This window comes from Arvicanthis niloticus, chromosome 13, assembly GCF_011762505.2.
Source record: "Arvicanthis niloticus isolate mArvNil1 chromosome 13, mArvNil1.pat.X, whole genome shotgun sequence".
Taxonomy (NCBI): Eukaryota; Metazoa; Chordata; class Mammalia; order Rodentia; family Muridae; genus Arvicanthis; species Arvicanthis niloticus.
In genome coordinates this window covers 52,566,891-52,588,463 of record NC_047670.1, presented here as the reverse complement: position 1 = coordinate 52,588,463, position 21,573 = coordinate 52,566,891, and the positions used below count along the sequence as shown (strand labels likewise).

General features: G+C 46.6%; 1 protein-coding gene and 1 long non-coding RNA gene across 2 annotated transcripts in view; one reads left to right on the top strand and one right to left on the bottom strand.

The window, feature by feature from the left end:
* Nucleotides 1-21,573, bottom strand: part of LOC117719271 (apolipoprotein L3-like) — a 33,771-nt gene that overhangs the window by 7,773 nt on the left and 4,425 nt on the right. Inside the window, exon 2 of the mRNA XM_034517420.2 lies at nt 2,069-2,155. Within this exon, the coding sequence (XP_034373311.1) occupies nt 2,069-2,105 (37 nt within the window). The 5' untranslated portion in view covers nt 2,106-2,155. The remainder of the gene's footprint in view (nt 1-2,068; nt 2,156-21,573) is intronic.
* Nucleotides 11,892-15,560, top strand: LOC143434224 (uncharacterized). The gene is made up of 4 exons (XR_013103565.1): nt 11,892-12,049; nt 14,593-14,635; nt 14,704-14,859; nt 15,277-15,560. It is a non-coding gene; the product is annotated as an uncharacterized LOC143434224 (long non-coding RNA).

The window sequence follows — 21,573 nt, the reverse complement described above, 5'->3', positions numbered from 1 at the left end:
CACACCAGGAAGAGGTGCTTACTGGGACCAATTTGCATGTGTCCATCATGGACATTGGCTTCCATTGCTGAGGAATAACAGGCCACTTGTTGGTGTCTTTTTTTGACAACCATGAGCCTCTTACCTGTCAACACTGGTACCAGTGCTTTCAAATGTGACTTTCATGCTGCTAGTAGTAGGTTCTCCCTTATCTCATTGTGTCTGCAGCAGAATTTTTAATAAAGATAGAATGAATATCAGTGTCTACAGAACACAGGAAGGACTCAGGGCTCTCAGACACCGATCAAAAGCATCCACGTCCACTTGAACTACTGCATAGTTCGTGACTCTAAAGCCGTTAATACAAAGACAGCACTGCAGGTTTGCCTGGGATGGGCCCTTGTCACAGTCAACCAGCTCAACAGCAGCTTAGTACACTGAAGCATTTCCTCTCTAGGAGGAAGAAAGATCGGGATTTTTCTCCCTTCACACCTAAGCTAGAGCTCAGCTGGTCTTGAGCAGACTGTACCGTCTCACTTTCCACTGCAGGGCAGGAGCCTCCCTTATTTCCTTAACCTCCTCGACTGTCATAGCTCCTCTGAGACACTGAGCTTCCGAGATCCAAATGCAAATCGTGAAGCATTTGGCATTTCTTCCTGTCCTACTTGTTCTTTCATTGTAGACAAAAGCACATAGAGTCACTGGTAATAAGTATCTGCAGTCAATGCTATGCTTCATTGACCTTTTCCCCACCAAAGAAATTAGTCCATTGCTTTTACTTTAGCCTATGTGAGTTCTTAGCATTTGAGTAGGAAATACCTAGGTTCTATGTCCACCTATCATGGGACTGACCTCTTGCCCAGTTGCGAATAAAATCCTTTCATCCCTGTGAAATCCCATGATTGGTCTCCACCCTTCTGCACTGCTCAGCAGGACTGCCTTCCAGGGGCTCTGCTGACAGGACTCAACTGCATTTCTAATCCAAAGTCCAAAGTCTCCCACATTCCTCACATCGATGTATATCCCCCAACCCATTCTCTTTCTATATAAAAGCAGCTGTAGTGGTTTCAATATGCTTGGCCCAGGGAGTGGCACTATTAGGGGTGTGGCCTTGTTGAAGTAGGTGTGGCCTTGTTAGAGGAAATGTGTCAATGAGGGGGTGGGCTTTGAAACCCTCCACCTAGCTGCCTGAAAGACACTCTGCTCCTTGGCTTCCTTTGGATGAAAGTGTAGAACTCTTAGCTCCTCCTGCACCATGCCTGCCTGAATGCTGCCACACTCCTGCCTTGATGATAATGGACTGAACCTTGAACCTATAAGTCAGCCCCTGTTAAATGTTCTTGTAAGAGTTGTCTTGGTCATGGTGTCTGTTCACAGCAGTAAAACCCTAAGACAGCAGCACTTATCTACTATTTGTGTGTGTGTGTGTGTGTGTGTGTGTGTGTGTGTGTGTGTGTGTACAGATAGAGAGGGAAGAGAGAGAATGTCAGGTTTTCAAAGAGCTCCACAAGGATAGATTTCTATAGTGGTAGTGAAGAGAGAGAAGCAGGTGCTGGAAACTGACAGATCATACCTTAGCTGCAGTCAAGAAGTATGGAATATACTGGAAGGGGGCAAGACTGTGTCAACTCTCTCTTTATTTTGCTTTATTTTATTTATTTTATTTTATTTTTGAGACATGTGTCTCATTGTGTATCCCTGGCTGGCCTGGAACTTACTGTGTAACCAGGATGGCCTTGAACTCACAAAGATACACCTATGTCAGCCTCTCAAGTGCTGCTATTAAGTATGCACACCACACAGCAGGGCCATATACTCTAAAGTTCCACCCCCAGGGACACACGATCTCCAGCCAGGTTTCATGTCCTGTGAGTTCCATAATCTCCTCAAATAGCAACACGAACTGGAGTCCAAGTGTTCAAATGCATGAGCCCCTGTGCATATCACACACTCAGAATCTGCACACTGACCACACATGGGTGGGTCACTAGGATCAAAAGGAGCTGGATAGGACAAGAAAACGTTGTGACATCTCCACTTCCATTGGAACCCTTGTGAGCTGAAAACACACAGAGAAGAAACTGCCCACCTTTCTGCATCTCTTCTGAGTCCACAGCAGAAGCCATCGGGTTTTGACTGTTATTTTTTTTTTTTTACTGCTGTCCAGGTGTCCAAGCTGAAGGGAGGAAAATAAAACAAACAAATAAACAAAACCCAGGATGCATTGCAATGGAGACCTCTGCAGAGAAGTGGGCTGTAAGGTCAGATGCTCCTCCAAGGGGCCCTGCACATCTACTTAGAGATGACAGCCATCTGGCTCTCCCCTCTCCCCTCTCCCCTCATCATGGCTGAGTCAGAGCCGTCCTGTCTGCTAGCATCCATGGGGGATGTAACACGCTAGGGACATGGCCATGAAGAAAAAAACTACATATAATCTACACACTGGAGGGATTTTAAGATCTGTCAGTTACCAGGTAGGAACACATCATAAATATCTTCTGTGCGTCTGTGACACACAGAGCTTCTCATGCACACCTTGTTAGGGACCCGCATCACTCATGAGATGAGGACTCCTGTGAGCTTTATTGTAATGTGGAGGGACAACTGTAAAGGTTTAAAATTTGCCAGTAAGTGCTACATCTGGGGTATGACCCAAAGTGTTATGAATGTCACCCCACCTTTTAGCTATGAACCTCCACTCTCCTGAACCTACCTCAGCACCTCCTGCTCTCCCCACATGACTAGGAGGGCATCTTGCCCAGGGCATCTCGCCCGAATCAAGGCCTGTGTCGTGTGACCAGGGTTAATTCATGAGTGACACAGTGGTCTCCCAGAGACCACCCACTCTCCTTGGTTCTTCAGGACCCTGCATCTCATCAGAGATAGAGTCCTGTCAGACCCTGTCTCTGCATCTGCTCTGGAACCTTCCAGTCCTCTGTCCCCTCCTCTAAATATTCAACATTAGGCAGTTTCTAATCGTCCTGTGAACAGCAGTAAAAGAATAATCTCCAGAAAAAAAAAATCTTTACTGAGGGTTATTTGCTCTAAGACAGTTCAAGAAGCAAAACGACAGGATCACAGAGTGCCAACACTGAAGATTTTCACAGACTGAGGTTCACTGTTGATGAAATAAATTGTGCAAACCTAAGCTCACACGGGCAGTGCACGCATGAGTTACGGACATTCTCCCTAGATCTGCAGTGCACAGCAGCCTCCATAGACACAGACCTGACCTGCACACTGGGGAACCTCAGCACTGGAGAGAGAGGCTGAGGGGGGAAGCTGAGGCTTCACATGCAGACTCCAGTTCTACCTAAAATCAAACATCACTGCCGAGTGTGACTGGGGCTGCAGGTCTGTGGTGGAAATCCCCTTGGTGTACAAAGACTGGGCACAATCCCTACTGATGCAAACAGACGAGACAACCAGTTCCTGTGCAGAAGTTCAAGTTCCCTGTGATTACATTTCCTTCAGAGATGGGAAATGTCATTGAGTGTGTTCAGAGCCTGTCAGGGAGCAGAGGGACATTTATCAGCTCCCAGATGCAAGGTCAGTGAAAGCACATGGTGACAGCTAGAGGTGGCAGGGGCTCTTACACTTTGAATGCTAGGGACTCTCAGTCTTCGTGAAGCATAACACACACTATTTGTTTAATGACCTTAAAGTGTGTGCCATTTGCCTCTGTTCCCCTCACCTACACGGCTGGGCCAGCCTGTACCTTCCCTGGAGTGTCTTCCCTGCCTCCCAGCCAGTGACATGTTATTCCGAGTTGTTGACATTTAGGCTAGGCTCTGCCCTACAGTTACCTGGCAACAGCCACATGTACCTGACTCAATATAAAGGGGGCTACTTGCCCCTTCCTCTCTCTCTCTTGCTCTCTTGCCCTCGCTCCAGCTCCCACCACCATCTCTCTTCAATCCCCACTTCCCTCTCTTTCCATGTGTTAATGGCCAACCTCTACTCCTCTACTCCTCTTCTCTTCTCTTCTCTTCTCTTCTCTTCTCTTCTCTTCTCTCTCTCTCTCTCTCTCTCTCTCTCTCTCTCTCTCTCTCTCTCCCTTTCACTGTCTCTACTACCCTCTTACCTCCCCTCCTTATGTCCTGAATAAACTCTTTTATACTGTCATTGTGTGGCTGGTCCCTCTGGGAGAAGGCATGCCCCATCATGGGCCCACAGAGGCACCCACTTCCCTCACACCTGACTGCACATTTTGTAAACATACCCCCTTCCTCTCTTTCTTTTTATAAAACATAACACTGGTCCTGTACTCTTTCTTCATACTTGTGGCATCTGCGGGACTCAGTTGTGTCTCTACCACTGCACAGCCTTCAGGACACCACAGGTGGAGAGCAGTCTCTTGGGGCTCTTTTTTTTTTTTTTTTTTTTTTTTTTTTTTTTTTTTTTTTTTTTTTTTTGGTTTTGGTTTTTCAAGACAGGGTTTTTCTGTGTAGCCTTGGCTGTCCTGGAACTCAGGCTGTAGACCAGGCTGGCCTTGAACTCAGAAATCCGCCTGCCTCTGCTTCCCAAGTGCTGGGATTAAAGGTGTGTGCCACCTCTGCCCGGAGTCTCTTGGGACTCTTAACAGTGCAGGCAGCCCTAGCTCCAACCATCAAGGGAAAAAACAGAGGCCTAGCTAAGGGTGACACACCCCATGTCACACAGTACTCAGAGCAGAGAGGTGAGGGAAACAAGAGTCCTGTCTTTGGATGGAAGACTAATCCTGTGGATTTAACACTTCTGGCCCCCTTTGCTTCACTAGATCCCACTCTACTGCAGTCTGCCCTCCTGTTAGGTGAGGCCTGTTCAATGGTCCTGGGGACAGTGCAGAGCCCATTTTCTGTCCATAACCCGTTTCCCCTCCACACCTGCAGCTACAAGACAGTGTTGGCTTCATCCTCTGTCCTCCATAGACTAGACAGACTAGATAGAAGTGAGATGAGAACCAAGGAGTGTAACATCTCGCCTGCTTTGCCTCCTTGAGGCACCTTAGAATAGTCACTCTCTGTTACACCTCAGTTTTCCTCAGGGCTTAGCACAGCATAAACAGGCAAAGCTGTGCTGAAACCAATTAGGTGTTCTGTACATCTTAATCAGAACCTCATTCTCTTTGGTTCAATAAGAGCACCCCAAGGCCAGCGTGGGTAGATGGCTCTATATTCCAGCCTCCTCCACTTCCTTTCTGTTTTGGAGCTAGCCAAAATGACTAAGCACAGATAAAACACTGCCTTCGTGCTAGGGACCTCTAATCATGTCTTATTTGCCCTACAAGAAGGCTCAGGGCAGGGGGGTGAAGGAGCAGACAGACCTCATTTGACTGAAAGTCCAGCCCTCAAGCTGCTGAGCCTCTGACCATTGTTCATCTTCCCGGAGCTCATCCGCACATGGGGCCATAACCCTTCTCCTCCAGAGCCATCAAGAGGATGGACATGTGGGAAAAGTGTGCTCCCGCACTCACCAAGGAATCTTCCTGCTGCCACTTTTGGATGTGCCCCAGCTGTCCTTAGCTGTGTGGATCCAGTCACCAGATGTACATCTGAGACACAACCAGACACAAGCTCTGGGACTCATACCCAGTGAAGGAAAGTGAAAGAAATGTTTCTGGTTTGTGGCTCCTCATGATAAAAGAACCCACCGGGCATGAAGCCTGCCAGGTACCACCCTGCTGATCAGCCATGGACAGGAGCTGATATGGCAGCAGCTTCTCTGGCCTGGATAGGATAGAGACAGAGCCAAGAATGAAGCTCAATGATGAAGCTTGAGCTAAGTTTCAATTGCCAAGAAAAAGGAAAACATTTACTACTGAGATGGCAGCAGATGCTTGGTCTCAAAAAATGAGACTTGTTTTACCTGGATTTGTGGATCGGGAATAAACTCGGAACTTTCTACATTCGTGGGCCAGCCTCAGTTTCCCCCACCCCACCCCCTGAGTCTCTGTCTCTGTCTCTGTCTCTCTCTCAATCTCTCTCCATGAAGTGTTTGGATCAGATATGAGCTCTCCATTATTTCTGCACATGCTTGCCTGCTGCCATGCTCCCTGACATGATGGTCATGGACAAACCTTCTGAAAGTGTAAGCAAACCCCCAGTTAAATGCTTTTATAAGTTGTCTTGTTCATGGTGTCATCTCGCAGCAATAGAACAGTAGCTAAGACACCTTGTACAACTCCCAAAATTTTCTATAGAAAATTATCCCACATTCCTGTCTGATACCGTGCCTGTACTATTGAATACGTAAGGAACAAAGGCCTTTCTTAGGGACACACAGACAGCAGACATGGGACAATAGACAAAAGCAGTTAGAAGAAACAGAGAAGTAGATAGTTTAAATGGGTCTTGCTCTTGGTTTAGATGACTCTGAAGGCAAGATTTGGTTTGTTTGTTTGTTTTCATAGACAGGGTTTCTGTTTCTAACTAGCCCCTGGCTGTCCTGGACTTGCTTTGTAGATCAGGCTGGCCTTAAACTCACAAAGATCCACCTGCCTCTGCCTCCCAAATGGTGGGATTAAATGCATGTGCCACCATGACCAGCTTGAGGGCCAGATTCTTTAATGTGGTGCTCCCATGAGGCTTCATACTGCAACCTTGTCTAGGGCAATGTCAGGGGTCAGGGAAAGTAACTGATGGGGCTGCTGAAGTAGGTCTTTCCATGCTGGTCATTTCTTGACTGGATTTTTGGTTCTGTATATTCTGTGGCTTTGCCAGTTTATCAGCTAAGGTAAAAAAAAAATGCTCATTGTTGAGAAAAAAGGGAGCCTGGGGTGGAAAATTGAATTGATAGGTAAATAAAAGACTGGAGTTTGGCATGTGACATCTGAGCTCTCTGGTGAGCTTCAGAAAGCTGTCATCTTGCACCCATGATTTTTCTTCAAGTCCATGTTCCCTCAGAACCTATTTGCAAGCTGATGATGGTCCTTAGCAACCAACAGTCTATCAAGGTATTCTCTATAGATAAAATTAATCAGAAGGAATGTCCTCTGATCAGTGCATCCTTAGTGTGTCTTTCTGATGTGCCAATCGGGAGGAACGGGAGTGGAGAGATTTGATTAGCTCTGTGATGGAAAAGTTGGAGTTGACCCCCAGAATTATTGCCAATCAGAGGTAAAAAAAAAAAAGGGGGCATGTTGTTTGTTCCTTTCTCACTGTAACCTTTAGTATCTGGAAATTGAAACCCAGTGTGATGGATATTCTAGGCTGTCAACTTGAATACATCTGTAATTAACTAAAACCTGAAAAGGAGGGGCATAACACACCTGTGAGGGATTTTTTTTTTTTAATTTGAAGTGGAAAGATTCATTTCCAACCTGAATCTTTGAGGTGGAAGTCCTACCTTTAGTTCAGTGCTTGAAGCAGAAAGAAACAACTTTAATCCAGATCTTTTGAGAAGGGAAAACCCACTTCTAGTCTGGGCCATGCTTTTTACTGGAAGCTTGCAACGGACGGGGGTTGGGGGTTGGGGGGAACACAAAGTGTTTGTTGTTTGCCTGCTTGCTCTCATCTTGCCAGCAAGTTTTTTCTTTCTCTGGCATTTCAGGCACAGAGTCACTTCACCATGATGGTCTGCATGGGGCTTCCTTTCCCACCCTTGGGATGAGCAGGCCTCTACTTCAGCCACCAGGCAAAACTATTCCCCCAGACATTGCACATCCTACCCTCTGCTCGCCACCTGCAACTGCACATGTCCTTGAGTCTGGCTTTCACCAGAGTGGCTATAGGACTCCAGCCCTCCTCACAAGAACTTCTGGCCTCAGAAACCCATACCCATGCTCCCAAGCTTACAGACAGAGGAAGCCAATCAGAGCAGTGACAGGAAGCCTCTTTCCTGAAATCAGCTCAAGCTCTTTCAGTGATGTATTCAGTACACTCACGGGTTTAGGCCTCATTTCCATACATGTTCTAGTGATAGGAAGGTTAGACCCAGCGTCCACAGGCTCCACCCTCAACAGACATACCCACTTGGACGCTGACCAGCCACCAACTCAGAGCTTCAGACATCCCTTCACCAAGACACCCACCAACCACAAAACGTCCCATCTGAGCCACCTGCCCATCCCAGGAAACACCTGAGGCCACCTGCCTGAACTCTGTCAGCTCAGTCTCTCTTGGCCTTCTCAGCTCTCTCTATCTACCTTGGAGGCTCAACAGCTCAACCTCTGCATACATCACTGAATGCTCTTTCATGAAGAAAAGTTCATAGCCCAATAAAATGAAAGGCATATTTCAGCTTTGCCTGTGTGTGGGTGTAGGTGTTTTTCTTGGTCAATAATGGATACACTGGGGTTGTGTTTGCTTAGACCCTGTGAAAGTCAGACTGCAATAATGGTGCCAGGCTTTGGGAAGTAGAGGACACACACTTCAAAAACACATATCTTTGATTTCCTAACCCTATTTTCTTTATAAAGTATACATAATAACACGTACATCACAATTCACACTAAGGGGCTAGTATAACTTTGGAAACTGAATGCATGTGTACTCTACATGGCTTCCCTTCCAAGCAGAGGTGCTGGGTCACTGGGGTCTCAGAGCAGGAAAAGGCAACAGAAACCTTGGCCAGGTGTGGTGTTGCAGACCTTTAATTCCAGCACTTGGCAGGCAGAGACAGGGTGGACCTGTGAGTCTGAAGCCAGCCACAGCTACATAGCAACTTCTAGGACAGCCAGGGCTACATAATAGAGAGAGCTGGTCTCAAAAACAATTTTTTAAAAACAGAAAAAAAAAAAGGGAGAAAAGAAGGAGAAAACAGAAACCCCAGCCACAGTGATTCCATCGAGGTAATCCCAGAATTCAGAAGGTGGGAACAGAAAGATTGAGATCTCAAGGCCAGCCTGGGCTACATAAATGTGAGCTTGTCTCAAACAGAAGATACAAAAACAACAGCAAGAAAACAGGAACCCCTTCCATAGTGTGAGCCGCCAACACAGAGACTTGTAAAAGAAGAAGGGGAAGATTTCCAAGAATAACAGTGGATTTCAGAGGGCTAGGAAGTGAGGAAATGTAACTGGCCCAGCATGAATGAAGTTTGGGGTTCAGTCCCCAGTTCTGCATACACTGGGTGAGGTTGGGCTTACTGTAATCCTTCACTCAGGAAGTGGGGTCAGGAAGATCAATTCAAGGTCACCCCTAACTACAAATCAAGTTGGAGGCCAGCCTGGGCTACATAAGTCTAAGACCTTGTCTCAACACATACAGTACACACACACACACACACACACACACACACACACACACACACACACACACACACACTCATTTAGGTACTATGAAGAATGAAGCACACAAAAATGGGAAACTGTAATGGAGATTAAACAACTTGACTCAGCTAAGAGCAAGGACAAGAAAACAGGTCAGCTGTGATTTGAACAGTAGGTGGGCAACACTGCCTCCTGGTGGTAGGTACCAGCAATTTCATCTTTTTTAACTTGCTGTGTACAAAGCAGTGTGTACATGCCTCTTCATGCCTATCTAGTACGTGTGTGTGCACGCCTCTTTGTGGGTATCTACTGAATGTGAGTTCCTGCCTGTGAGAGTCTGGAGGTAAGAGGTCATAGTTAGGTATCTATGTCTATTGTCTGCTGCCTTAGGTTTTGAGACAAGGTCTCTCTCTGAACCCAGAGCTTTCCATTTGGACAAGACTGGCCAAGTGAGCTCCCAGGATCCACTTACCTCTGTCCCCTAGAGCTGAGACCTCTGACAGGCCACAAAACCTTGTTTTATTACAGGGCTTTGTGGATCCAAATTTACTCTTGTGCAGTCAGAGGATTCAAGACCAGCCTCAGCTACAAAGCAAGTGGGAGCCTAGCCTGGGTTACCCAAGACTTCCTCAAAACAAACAAGCAAACAAGGCTTAGGCAGGTGGCTCAGTGTGTGAAGTGTTGCCTGAGGTCAGATTCCCAGTACCCACACACAAGCTGGGCTTGGGGTACCTGCCTGAAGCTTCAGCACTGTGGGGTCAGAAACAGACACACACTGACAGACTCACATCCATACATATATGTATAACTATAATTTTAGCCAGGCACTGGTGGTGCTGTAAGAGCCCATGGTCTGTGAAGAATGATACCCCAGACTCAAATAGACTGCAACAGCAAAGAGCATTTATTCTGTGAAGAAGCTGCGTGCAGGGATCTACCAATTGTCTGGACGGAAGACAGAAGTGTGGACTTTGCACAGGTATGCACAGGTCAATTTGAAGCCTGTTAGGGTAGGATTGGGTGACTTTTACATTTCTTTCCCTTGATTGGTTGGTTCTATCTCCAGGCATTGGGAGAGTTTTACTGATTAACTGTATTTAGCTCAAGCTAGGTGGTGGGGAATCTTCTACAGCACCTGATTGGCTGCCCGTGAGGCTTGCTCAGGCTAGGTGAGCTTCCTGATTGGCTCTCTGTGACAGGTAGATTTTCCTGGTATTGACTGTTTTGGACTTTTCCAGTACAGAGAAACAGAAAGTTAGGCCTAATTTCCCAAACTGCCAGTCTGCAGCCTGTCATGGAGTCAGCCTGGCTCTGGCAAACTATGTCCTCTCAGGGCATGGGTTTAATCCCAGTACTGAGGAGGCAAAGGCAGGACCATCTCTGTGTGAGATGGAGGCCAGCCTGGTCTACAGAGTGAGTTCCAAGACAGCCAGGACAGGACAACATGCAGAAATACTGTCTTGAAATGATAGATAGATAGATAGATAGATAGATAGATAGATAGATAGATAGATAGGAAACAAACAAAAACAGTATTTAAAAAGAGAGTGGATTCTGAGTCCTTTTTCTTCTACAGAGGATGCTAAGAGGGACTTCTGTCTCATTAAGCCGTCTGTCTCTCTGACATATTTTGTATTTGTTGTCTGTGACAGTATCTCATGGAATCTAGTTAACCGTGATTTGTTGTATAAGTAACAACGATCTTGAATCCTCCTGACTCTCCCTCCTTAGAGCTGGGATTTCAAGTGAGTTTGAATCTACTCTGGATTTATGAGATCCTACCAGGCACAGATAAAAATAAAATCTAGAGACTGTGGGTGGAGGGCTTGCCGGCCTTCGACAGCCCTGCCTTTTATCCCCAGCACCACATGGCAGCAGCGGGAGGATTTGAAATTCAAGGCCATCCTCAGCTACACAGCAAGTTGAAGGCTAGCCTGAGCTATATGAGATCACTGGCCAGAGGTCCTGGGGATGAGAGGGGCAAATGTCATGTGTGTGTGACCACAGGAATATCACTGCCCTCAAATGTATCCAGTGCAGGCCTGAGGCCCGCATTGCTCTGGCCTCAAATGTCCTTTTCTAAGCCTCACAGTGCTCAGCAGGAACCTAGAAATAATCAAGGGAGTGTGGCCTTCCCAGCCTTGAGCACGCTAGCAGACCTTGAACATTTGCCACCACAGGTCTTATCAACCTGGCCAGAGACATCTGCCTTGGCTGCAGTTGCAGGTTCCCATGGGAACTTAGCTGTTTTGACCGCCTGGGCTGACCTTGCTCTACAGCCTACTCCAGCTGAAGTGGGGGATGGGTTTTGTGGTTTTTCCTTAATATACACTGTGCTTGTTATTAAACTTGAAGCCTTGATCAGAACATTGCCTTGTCTTTCTTCCTTCTCTCGCCCCCCTAACTTTTTTTTTCATTTCCAGCCCTACCCGCACCCCATTCAGGTAAACCCAGTTCTCCCATGGCTGATGGACTGTTACAAGGAAGTTTAAGAGAAAGTCGACTTTACCCCTGTTCTCAAGGTGGAATCTGGAATTCTCGAGCTACCCAATAAAACAGCCAGGACTGAACTTCCATTATAGTAAGCATCCAATAGAAATAGAAAGCTCAGCCTTGGAGGCGGGTCCTGCCTGGGTGCCACAGTGATCTCCAGTGAGTTGCTAGGAGCTCTGAGAACTTTACTTGGGCCTGGAATGTAGGTTCCAGATACCTGCTGGGAATTTTGGAGGGTTTCAGGGGATAGAGAGGGGAAGAAGACTGGTAAACGGGGCATGCTAAAAGTGGATAGAGTGGTGTCCACAGGAAGAAAAGGTCCCTGCAGAGAAACTATCCTAAGAGGACCAAAAAGCAACTCCAACGGCTAGGAAGGCTCCTGGAGAGGTCAGTCAGGAATTAAGAGCGCTGCCTGCTTTTCCAGAGGTTTTACTTCCAACCTTCCCACAACAATTCACACCCATCGGTTCCCCAGAGAGGTGCACAGAGGAACGTGCAAACGAACGCCCATCACATACAAGAAGATTTAAAGCTTTTTAAAGATTAGGGAAAGCCGGGCGGTGGTGGCGCAAGCCTTTAATCCCAGCACTTGGGAGGCAGAGGCAGGCGGATTTCTGAGTTCGAGGCCAGCCTGGTCTACAGCCTGAGTTCCAGGACAGCCAGGGCTACACAGAGAAACCCTGTCTCGAAAACAAAACAAAACAAAACAAAAGTTTAGGGGAAATGTGTTATTCGGAGATAAGGAGACATAAAAGAGGGTACAGGCAACAGGCAGACATGGGGAGCAGTCAGAGTTTATAGGGGGGTCAAAGAAAGGATTAAAGGAGTCATCATGTGATTAGCAGGGTGAGAGACGTATGGGTGAACAACAAAGGAGTCACAGGGAGAGGTACAGGGACCTTCCAGAGAATGGTCACAGACACCTGAAGCCATGTGGCTGAGAGTTTTAGAAGGGAACAAACAATTTCTACTGAAGGATTAACAAAAAGTGATTGATCATGAGTCTTATTTGGTATTGTTTTCTGTTTCATGAATATATGTGTGACTCTGTATGTGCATGCGACTGCTCATGTGTACATATGTGTTATGTCCCTGTATGTGCTCCTATGAAGGCCAGGACCTGGAGCTTACTGTTTCTACACTGGCTGTGCACCAAGTCCCTGGGACTCAGCCTGTCTCTAGCCTTACAGTGCCAAGCTTAAAGACATGTGCCAAAATACACACAGTTCTCATGGGTACTGGGGATTTGAATTCAGGTCCTCACGCTTGTGCAGTAGACTTTTTACCCTGAGCCATTCTCTATACCCTTGGGGAATTGTTTGCTTGGTTGGTTTGGGTCGGGTTGTTGTTTAATTGTTTGTTTTTAAGGAAGTTTTGGGATAGTTCAAGCTGGCTTTCTACTAGCTATGTAGCTGAGACCTCTTTGACTCATCCTGCCTGGACTTTACCTCCACGGCCAGCTTTATTGATTGTATTTTCTCCGTTTAGGCTTTTAGAGACATGGCCTCATTATGTATCTCAGGATTATTTGGAACTCACAATCCTCCTGCCTCTGCACTCAGAGTGCTGGATTGACCAACAAGGCAGTAAGGATTTATTCTTCCCTCCCTCCCTCCCTCCCTCCCTCCCTTCCTCCCCCTTTCCTTCATCCTACCCTCCCCCCATCCCTTTCTGCTTCCCTTTCTGAGACACATTCTAACTGTGTAACCATGGCTGGATCCTAGTGTTGACCAACCTGGGCTGGAACTCTAAGAGATCTATATGTCTCTGCCTCCTGAGAGCTAGGATGAAAGGTATATGTCACCATGCCCAAAGAAAGTCTTACTTTTAGACAGTTTTATGGGGGCAAAAAGGAAGCTTTTGTTGGGGGTACAGTGTTTGGGGAACAAAGTGTTGCAAGAGGCCATTTGACATTTTAGAGAGAAACTTCACCATGGTCAGGGATATTTTACGCCATACAAGGGACAACAGGTGACCCCCTGAAGCCATTGTGAAGGAGGACACACAGAGAGGGGGAGTCTGGGTCCACCGGAGAAGGAGGGATGATAGCGTGTGGAGGGTGGGAGGTCTGATGCATAGGGCATTAGAGAGGATAGTAAAGGCACTCAGTGCTGATGTTAGATAGTCAAGTAGAAATGTGTGAGTGTGAAAAAGAAGCACCAGGAGCTGGACCGATGGCTCACTGTTTAAGAGCCCTGGCTGCTCTTCCAAGGGGAACCCAGTTCAGTGACCCGACATTGGTCAGCTCACAACCACCAGCTCCAGGCCATCCAGTGTCCCTTCTGAGTTTCTTGGCCACCTACACACAAACACACACACACACACACACACACACACACACACACACACACACACAATATGATTAATCTTTACCTGTTTATTTTTTATGTATGAGTGTTTTGCCTGCATGTGTGTCTGTGCACCGTGTGCATGGCGGCCAGAACATGATTGTGAGAGTACATGTGAGTGCTGGGAATCAAACCAGGATTTTCTGGGAAAACAGCCAGTGGGCGTGGCCGCTCAGCCATCTCTTTGTAAGGACTGCAGTTAACTTGTAAGCCCCACTTGCTCAAGGGCAGAAAACTTCCTGGTATGCCAGAGCTGCTGTTCATGTAAAATAACCTCAGGCGTTTTCACTTCAGTAAACAAGGCTGGTTGTCCCAGCTGCACAGGATGTGCTTGATCACACATAAGTGGGAGGTACATAGACAGGAAGTACATCAGGATGCTTGCCTCCAATTGGATGAAGGCAGGAAGCACTGCAGTCTTGTGGGGTTTGCCTTTAAGAACATCTGACTAACAACCTAAGTCAGTGCCATTCTCTGGGAATCCCAGGTATAGACTTGGCCAGTGTCCATCTTCCTGGCCAGTATTTAATAAAGCTTGCTTTAACTGGATAATCATTTGGCCTTTCTCCTTGAAATTTTCAGGTCTATCACACTCCAGCCCCCAAAGCTTTTGTAAAAAAAAGAGGTAAGTATGGATAAATTCAAAGTCCAAATCCCATGCTCAGACCTGAGTCACTCACTGTCTGTCTCCAGGTGTCTGAACTAATGTCTGTCAGAAATGAAGAACGGAAGGAAGAACAAACTGAGACTGATGACACCCCACACATCGAAGACCACCGCTGCCTCGCCATGCTGGCTTTCTGTTTTTTCTTTCCCTTAGGCTACTTAGCCTATCGCTCTTCTCTCAAGGTGACCCTCTGTATGATGTCTCTACACCCCCTCTCTCTGTCCTCACTCTCCCTGCTTCCTGTAGATTCAGACCCAACACCCCATGTTGGGTCCTCTCAGCTTCCCATTTCACCCTCTATCCCAGAATCTTTAAAAAAAAAAAAAAAAAAAGAGGTTTTAATTGTGTGTATCATATGCTTGTTTGTGCATGTGTACACACACATATCCAAAGGCACATGTGTTTTTATTGTCCAGAAGAAGGTGTCAGATTCCCCTGGAGCTGGAGTTATAGCCAACTGTGAACCCCTGACATAGGTACTGGGACCCAAAATCAGAACTCCTGTCAAAGCATTGTGGGCTCTTAACCACCAGGTATCTCTCCTGCCGATATCTGAGAACCCACAAAAATAATCTTTTTCCCTCTTCCCTAAAATTCAGACAAGACTATATAAGGAACAGAAGGAATATGAGAAGGCCAAAGCCACCTCCAAATGCACCTTCATTTTTATCTTGGGCTCCATCACGTTAGGATGCATCATCTTTTTCTGCTTATTTCTCCGAATCTTCTATATGTAACCTCTGTCACAGCCCGTGACACGTCCATCAGATACATACAACAACACCACTGACCCTACCTGCAGCTTCAGATTTCCCTGGACACCTTCTCTTTAATGTCTGAAGTGCCAAGCAGATTGAGATCAGAAATAAAATCTGTAACAACAATGACAGCTTGCGGTTCCTAGAGCCTGTATACTACTCTATCTGGTACTTCAGGTGTCAGAGTCGACAGCAGACACCAACTGGATGTCCTAAAATTAAATTCAATTTTGAAACTCTACCTGCAAAACACAGGTCTTTGTGGACTCCTGTGCTTGATGGAGACCCAGGGTGAAGGCAAGAATGACCCATGCCCGGGGATGGGGAGCAATCAGGGCACCCAGTGCAACTCTAGTCCCAGACTTGCTGGGGTCCTCCCAGCCACTGCTCTTGGAGATGTCTGTCTGTTTGTTTGTTTGTTACATTAATTGCAAGTTTGTCAGGAGAGGAAAGCCTTTCCTGTGTGTCAGCTCTCTAGCGGAGTCACTTTTTTTGTTTGGGTTTAGTTTTGTTTTATTTTATTTTGTTTTATTTTATTGGCTTTTTTTTTTTCCTCTGTGTAGCCCTGGCTGTCCTGAAACTCACTCTGTAGAACAGGCTGTCCTGGAACTCACAGAGATCCACCTGCCTCTGCCTCTCCAATACTGGGATTAGAGGTGGGTGCCACTACCACCCAGCCCTGCATCACTGTTGATTGAGTGATTTTCCTCGTCAGTATGAGCCACATTTCCTTACATTTTTATATGGTGTGAGTTTTTACTGGTGCCAGTAATACTACTTTTACCTTGTTAGATTCTGTATATTTTTTATTTTTATAAATATCCTTGAACATTTTGCTGAAGTACATTGCAAACTGACCCACCCAGATCTTCTCTCTACACCTTTCCCATGAGCATCTGAGAATTATTTAGTCAACGACTAGTCTTACTCAGGCCCCTCTTAACTCTCAAACCCCAGGACAAGTGGATGAGGGGCCTATTTAACAGATCAAAGCAGACCTGCCCACCAGGTTCTCCCAGCATCTTTCATTCCCTACCCTTTACAGGGACTTGCTGGCATATTCTACCCTCTACCCCAACTCTCTAGCCCAGGGCCTGGGCTGCCCTTCTCCCACAGGTTCTAACTTATATAATCCAGTCATTTTGGTTACCCACCCCTTTTGTACCATTGGACCTCCTGGCTGCTGCAGCTGGTTCCCCTCTCTTCTCTCTGTTAACTTTCCCCTCAGCCCACATTGCCTACCCCATCAGGTTGACGTCCACTCTGGCCTCTCCCAGATGTCCCCACCTCTGCTATGCTCTCCTTTTTACCTACAGTTAATGGTCTCCTCCGCCATACCTAGGAGCAATCATAGCCTTTCCTTTTTTATTTCTTTTATTTTTTCATTCACCCCCTCTTCAGAGCTTAATGAAGGAGGAAATTTTCTCACTTTGACATGTGGGACCTTCCCCATTTTCCTTCATCCTCCATGGCTCAGAAGGTATTGAACCCAGGTAGATCCAAATGTCTGATCCTTCAGCCCGGGCTAGCCTCCTCCATGTATCCTGTGTCAGCATGTACTCTGCTCATAGCAGAGCTTCTGCAGACTTCTGGGTTCTCTCTCCTTGTTCTTTGTCTTGTGAATTCTAGCTTCTCTCAGCTCTAGCCTTTATCCTCAGCTTGGGAGGTACCAAAGGCCCTAGTGAGTTCCCTCCTTGCACAAACACCCGGTCTCCTTCCCGGCAGTAAGCTAGGACAATTTTAGGTCTCATCTGCTCCCCTCTCTCTTGTACATCATGGTCCTTCCTCGTCTGCCATCCAGCATCTTTGAGAGAATTGTCTTACAGTGTCTGTGTAGGGTGCTGCAAAGAAACTGCCAAGAAGACCACTCTTGATATGGTTAAGATCTGTATTGTAGATATGAGACAGAAACAGCCAGAGGCATCTGGAAATGTCCAGAGCAGAGAGGGAAAGAAGTAGGCTGAGCATGGCCATCAGACTGGACTGGCCAGGGCTAGGGAAGTGGGGGAGCATAGTGGAGATACCAAGACAGCAGGAGACAGAGGATGGAGGAGAAAGGGAGAGGGAAGGAGGGTCAGAGTAAGTGTGCGAGAGCAGGTGAATGGAGATCCAGACACACACACACACACACACACACACACACACAGAGAGAGAGAGAGAGAGAGAGAGAGAGAGAGAGACAGAGAGAGACAGAGAGAGACAGAGAGAGACAGAGAGAGACAGAGACAGAGACAGAGAGAGACAGAGAGAAGGATGGAGTAAGATGGGGAGTGAGAGGAGCAGGTTATAAGGAGAAGGAGTAGCTGGGAAAAGGGAAGCCTGTGTGCTGGAGGAGTCTGAAGCAGGGGAGGAGTGGAGAAGGCCTGGGGTGCTAGCACAGACTTTAAAATGTGTGACAGGTACATATGAGTAGGGACTGAGGGGAAAAGACTATGAATGAGTCAGATACAGAAACAACACCATCAGGACAGGACATGGGTTAGGGCCCTGGCTCCATGGAAGGCAGGGAAAGCCTATCTCCTGAGGGTGTCAGGGGGGTTATTACAGGTGTAATTATCCTGCACACAGAATACTCAGGTGTGGGCTAGAGAGGTGGCTCAGTGGCTAAGAGGACTGGCTGTTCCTCAGAGGACCTGGCTTTGATTCCCAGCACCCACATGGGAGCACACAACTGTCTGTAACTACAGTCCCAGGGGACCTGATGCTCTATTCTGGTCTCCACTAACACTGTACAGACATGCTGCACATGTAGGCCAGAAGACACACACACACACACATCACATTCACACTACACATATACACACATATACCACATATACACACACACCACACTCACACTACACATATACACACATATACCACATATACACACACACCACACTCACACACACATATACACACATATACCACATATACACACACACACACACAGAGAGAGAGAGAGAGAGAGAGAGAGAGAGAGAGAGAGAGAGAGAGAAAGAGAGAGAAACTGTAGGGAGAGGTACTGACACTAAGGTCTGGTTTTCTAACTGGTTCTTGATTTTGTCAGTAAAGGAGACTGGGAACCAGTTGCTGGGCAGAAGGTACTGATGGGTCTGAGGAGAAGACAGACTCCGGGGAAGAGAGGAGGTTTTTCAACCAAGTTTTGGAATGAGGAGCCTGCAGCAATCATATAGGATCTCGGGGCAGCTAGAACCAGCAGCCTCCACTATGGGCAGATGGCCAAAGAGGTCGTCGGAGGCTAGCTGATAGAAACCATTAAGCTTAGCGCAGAGAGATGGCTATAATAAATTATTAACGGTATGCGTTTCCAAGCAGGAGGTATTTGGGCCCAGCTATTGTGCTAGCAGGCAAATTTTAAAGTAATAAAGATGAGTACGTGTTTTTTATCCACTGACTCAAAGTTCTCAGGTGGGACAGGTAACAAGACCCCTCCAGGAGCAAAGGAGGGTAGAAAAGAGAAGTCAGTGCTGGTGGCTTGACTGAGCTAAGCCTGGAGGAACAAAAGAGATCCAGGAGGGGCAGGTAACTTGGTTGAAAAGAACCCAGGTGCTAGGACACTCAAGGATGAAGGACCTAGGAGCTGGAGAGATGGTGCAGCAGTTAAGAGCACTTGTTGCTCTTGAAGAGAACTGGGTTTGACCTCCCCCACATACACGGTAGCTCACAAGCATCTGTAACTCCAAATCCAGGGATCCCAAAGTCCTCTTCTGACTTCCTCAGGCATCAGACACACATGCATCAGCTATGCATGTGGTGCACATACATGCAGGCAAAACACCCATATACATAAGGTAAATATAAATACTTTGTTAAGGAATGAAAAGTCTCGGACCATCAAGGATATTAACACATAGATGCATCATACATGAACTACCATGTGTATGGCCAGGACATTGAAAGGGATTTTTCTTCCCAGCTGCACATCGAGTTGCACTCTGTCATCAGCTGCTAGGACAGTGAGGTAGGAGGATATCTTAGTTCAGTGCCTGCCTGGACTTTATAGACAGGCTTTGTCTCAAAACTAAACAAGGCTAGGCTTTGGTGGCATGGGCCTTTAATTCAAGCACTCAGGAGGCAGAAATAGGTAGAGAGTTCAAAGCCAGCCTGGTCTACATAGCAAATTCTAGCCCAGCCAGGGCTAGTGAGACTGTATCTTTTGGCTTTGGAGACAACTCAGTAGACAGTAAAGGACTCACTGTGCATACGAGGCCCTGAATTTGGATCCCAGCAATTAGGAACAAAGCCAAGTGTGGCTGTGGGTATGACTGTAAGTCTGGTGCTGAGGAAAGGATTGAAGGGAGGGCAGAGACAGAAGGGCAGTTGGAGCTTGCCAGCTCACATCCAGGAGTCCAGGCTCAGTGAGAGACCCTGTTTTAAGGTAGAGATGCCTGCCATCTTTCTCTGCTGCTACATCTACATACATGGGGGTGCTCGTCAGCACACCCCAGTGGTATACAACACACACACACACACACACACATGCACACAGGCACATGCATTAAAAGAAAAATGAAAAAAGTTTTTCTGGACATTGAGAACAGAAAACAGAGTGGTGTCCTCACCACACTGATTAAATGAGAGGCCCCAGTAGTTACCATTTTTCAGAATCCTGTCTGAGACTGTGTTTCCCCTCTGTTCTGGGCCTCACAGTTACTTCCACATATCCTAGACCTGTGGGGCTCTCCAGAAATAACACCTCCCAAGGAAGGCATCCTATAGACTTTTCTTTATCCTAAAGTGACACAATCCTCCTGCCTATTGTAGTAAGAAATTTAAAGGTGTTACCTTTTTCTAAACTGGCTTGCCCCCAAATAATGAGACAGAGACCTATTAGATTTATTTAACAAGCTTGAAGCACAATACCTGAGCAAATATTTATCTATTCTAATCCTGAACCCTAGTCTGGCTACTTTGTAGCCGCATCCCCAGACTTACTTGCCATCTTAGAGTTGACCTGGCTCACTCTGTTCCATGTGTGTCTTCTTAGTGAATCCTCAAAGTGCTCCACCTGCCTCATGGTGACCTTCTCCTGGACGCTTACCCAACTCATAGCAAAGCAAACTCCTTCTTCCTCTCTCCTTCTACCTGGAACCCTGATTCCTCCTCTGATCCCTGGCTGGGATCAGAAGTCCAGCCTTCATATCTGCTTTCATTGACTGGTCCGTTTTTGTTTTTTTTGTTTGTTTGTTTGTTTGGTTTTTTTTGTTTTGTTTTTTTTTTTTAATTAACCAATCAGAGATAACTGGGGAACATTCTTTACACCACATCAACACCGGAGATGGTTCAGTAATCATTACAATACCCATGCCCATGTCTGGGCTGTTACGTCTAAAATCTGTTTATCCTTTAACATGAGACCTATGAGCAAGGCAAACCTGTTTGTCCTCTTTTAATAAGAGCTTTATTAATTAATGAACTGATTGATGATCTGATATGGTGGTTGGTCACCTTGGGATAAAGGAGCTAGTTGCCTGTTGTTCCCTAGCTGACAAGCTACAGTTAGTTTAGCCATCAATATGATCAGAGACCTGAGAAGGATAAATTACACTCTAAATGTCCTTGAAATAACAGTATAGTCCATAGACCAGTCTCCCATGACTGTCTCCATGGCATTGAGGGCAGAGGCAATCTTTGACCATTAGAGGAAGAGAAGATTGGAGAGAGGGTGCCAAGAGGACCCACAGCGTGAATGGGAATCAAGAGGGAGAGTAGCCAAAGTGACTGAGTTATACAAGAATCGGAAGCAGGCGAAGCTCAGGGGCTAGAGAGGTTCAGAGTAGGGGGAAAGGTATGCCAAGCAGGATGACTCTGTAAGAGGAACTGTGAGGAGGGCATGAGGGAACCTAGAGGCTAGCATAGACCTCGGTATGCTAATAGGCACCAAAACTGGTGTAGGTTAATAGAAGACTCATATGTTCCTTCTGCGAAAGATAGGTAAGGAAAATGACTACTTTTAGCAAGCAGAAACTATCTTAAGTCCCCGAAGGAATGCTGGCTATGTCTAAATGTGAGACTTTGGGGAAAGGAATTTCTTGCAAGTCCCATTTTTCAAGAAAATAGAGTGAAGCCTTCAGGACCTTTTGCCTCTTACAATGAGTGAAAGAAAAAAATCTGGACAAACGGGCGTATGAATTT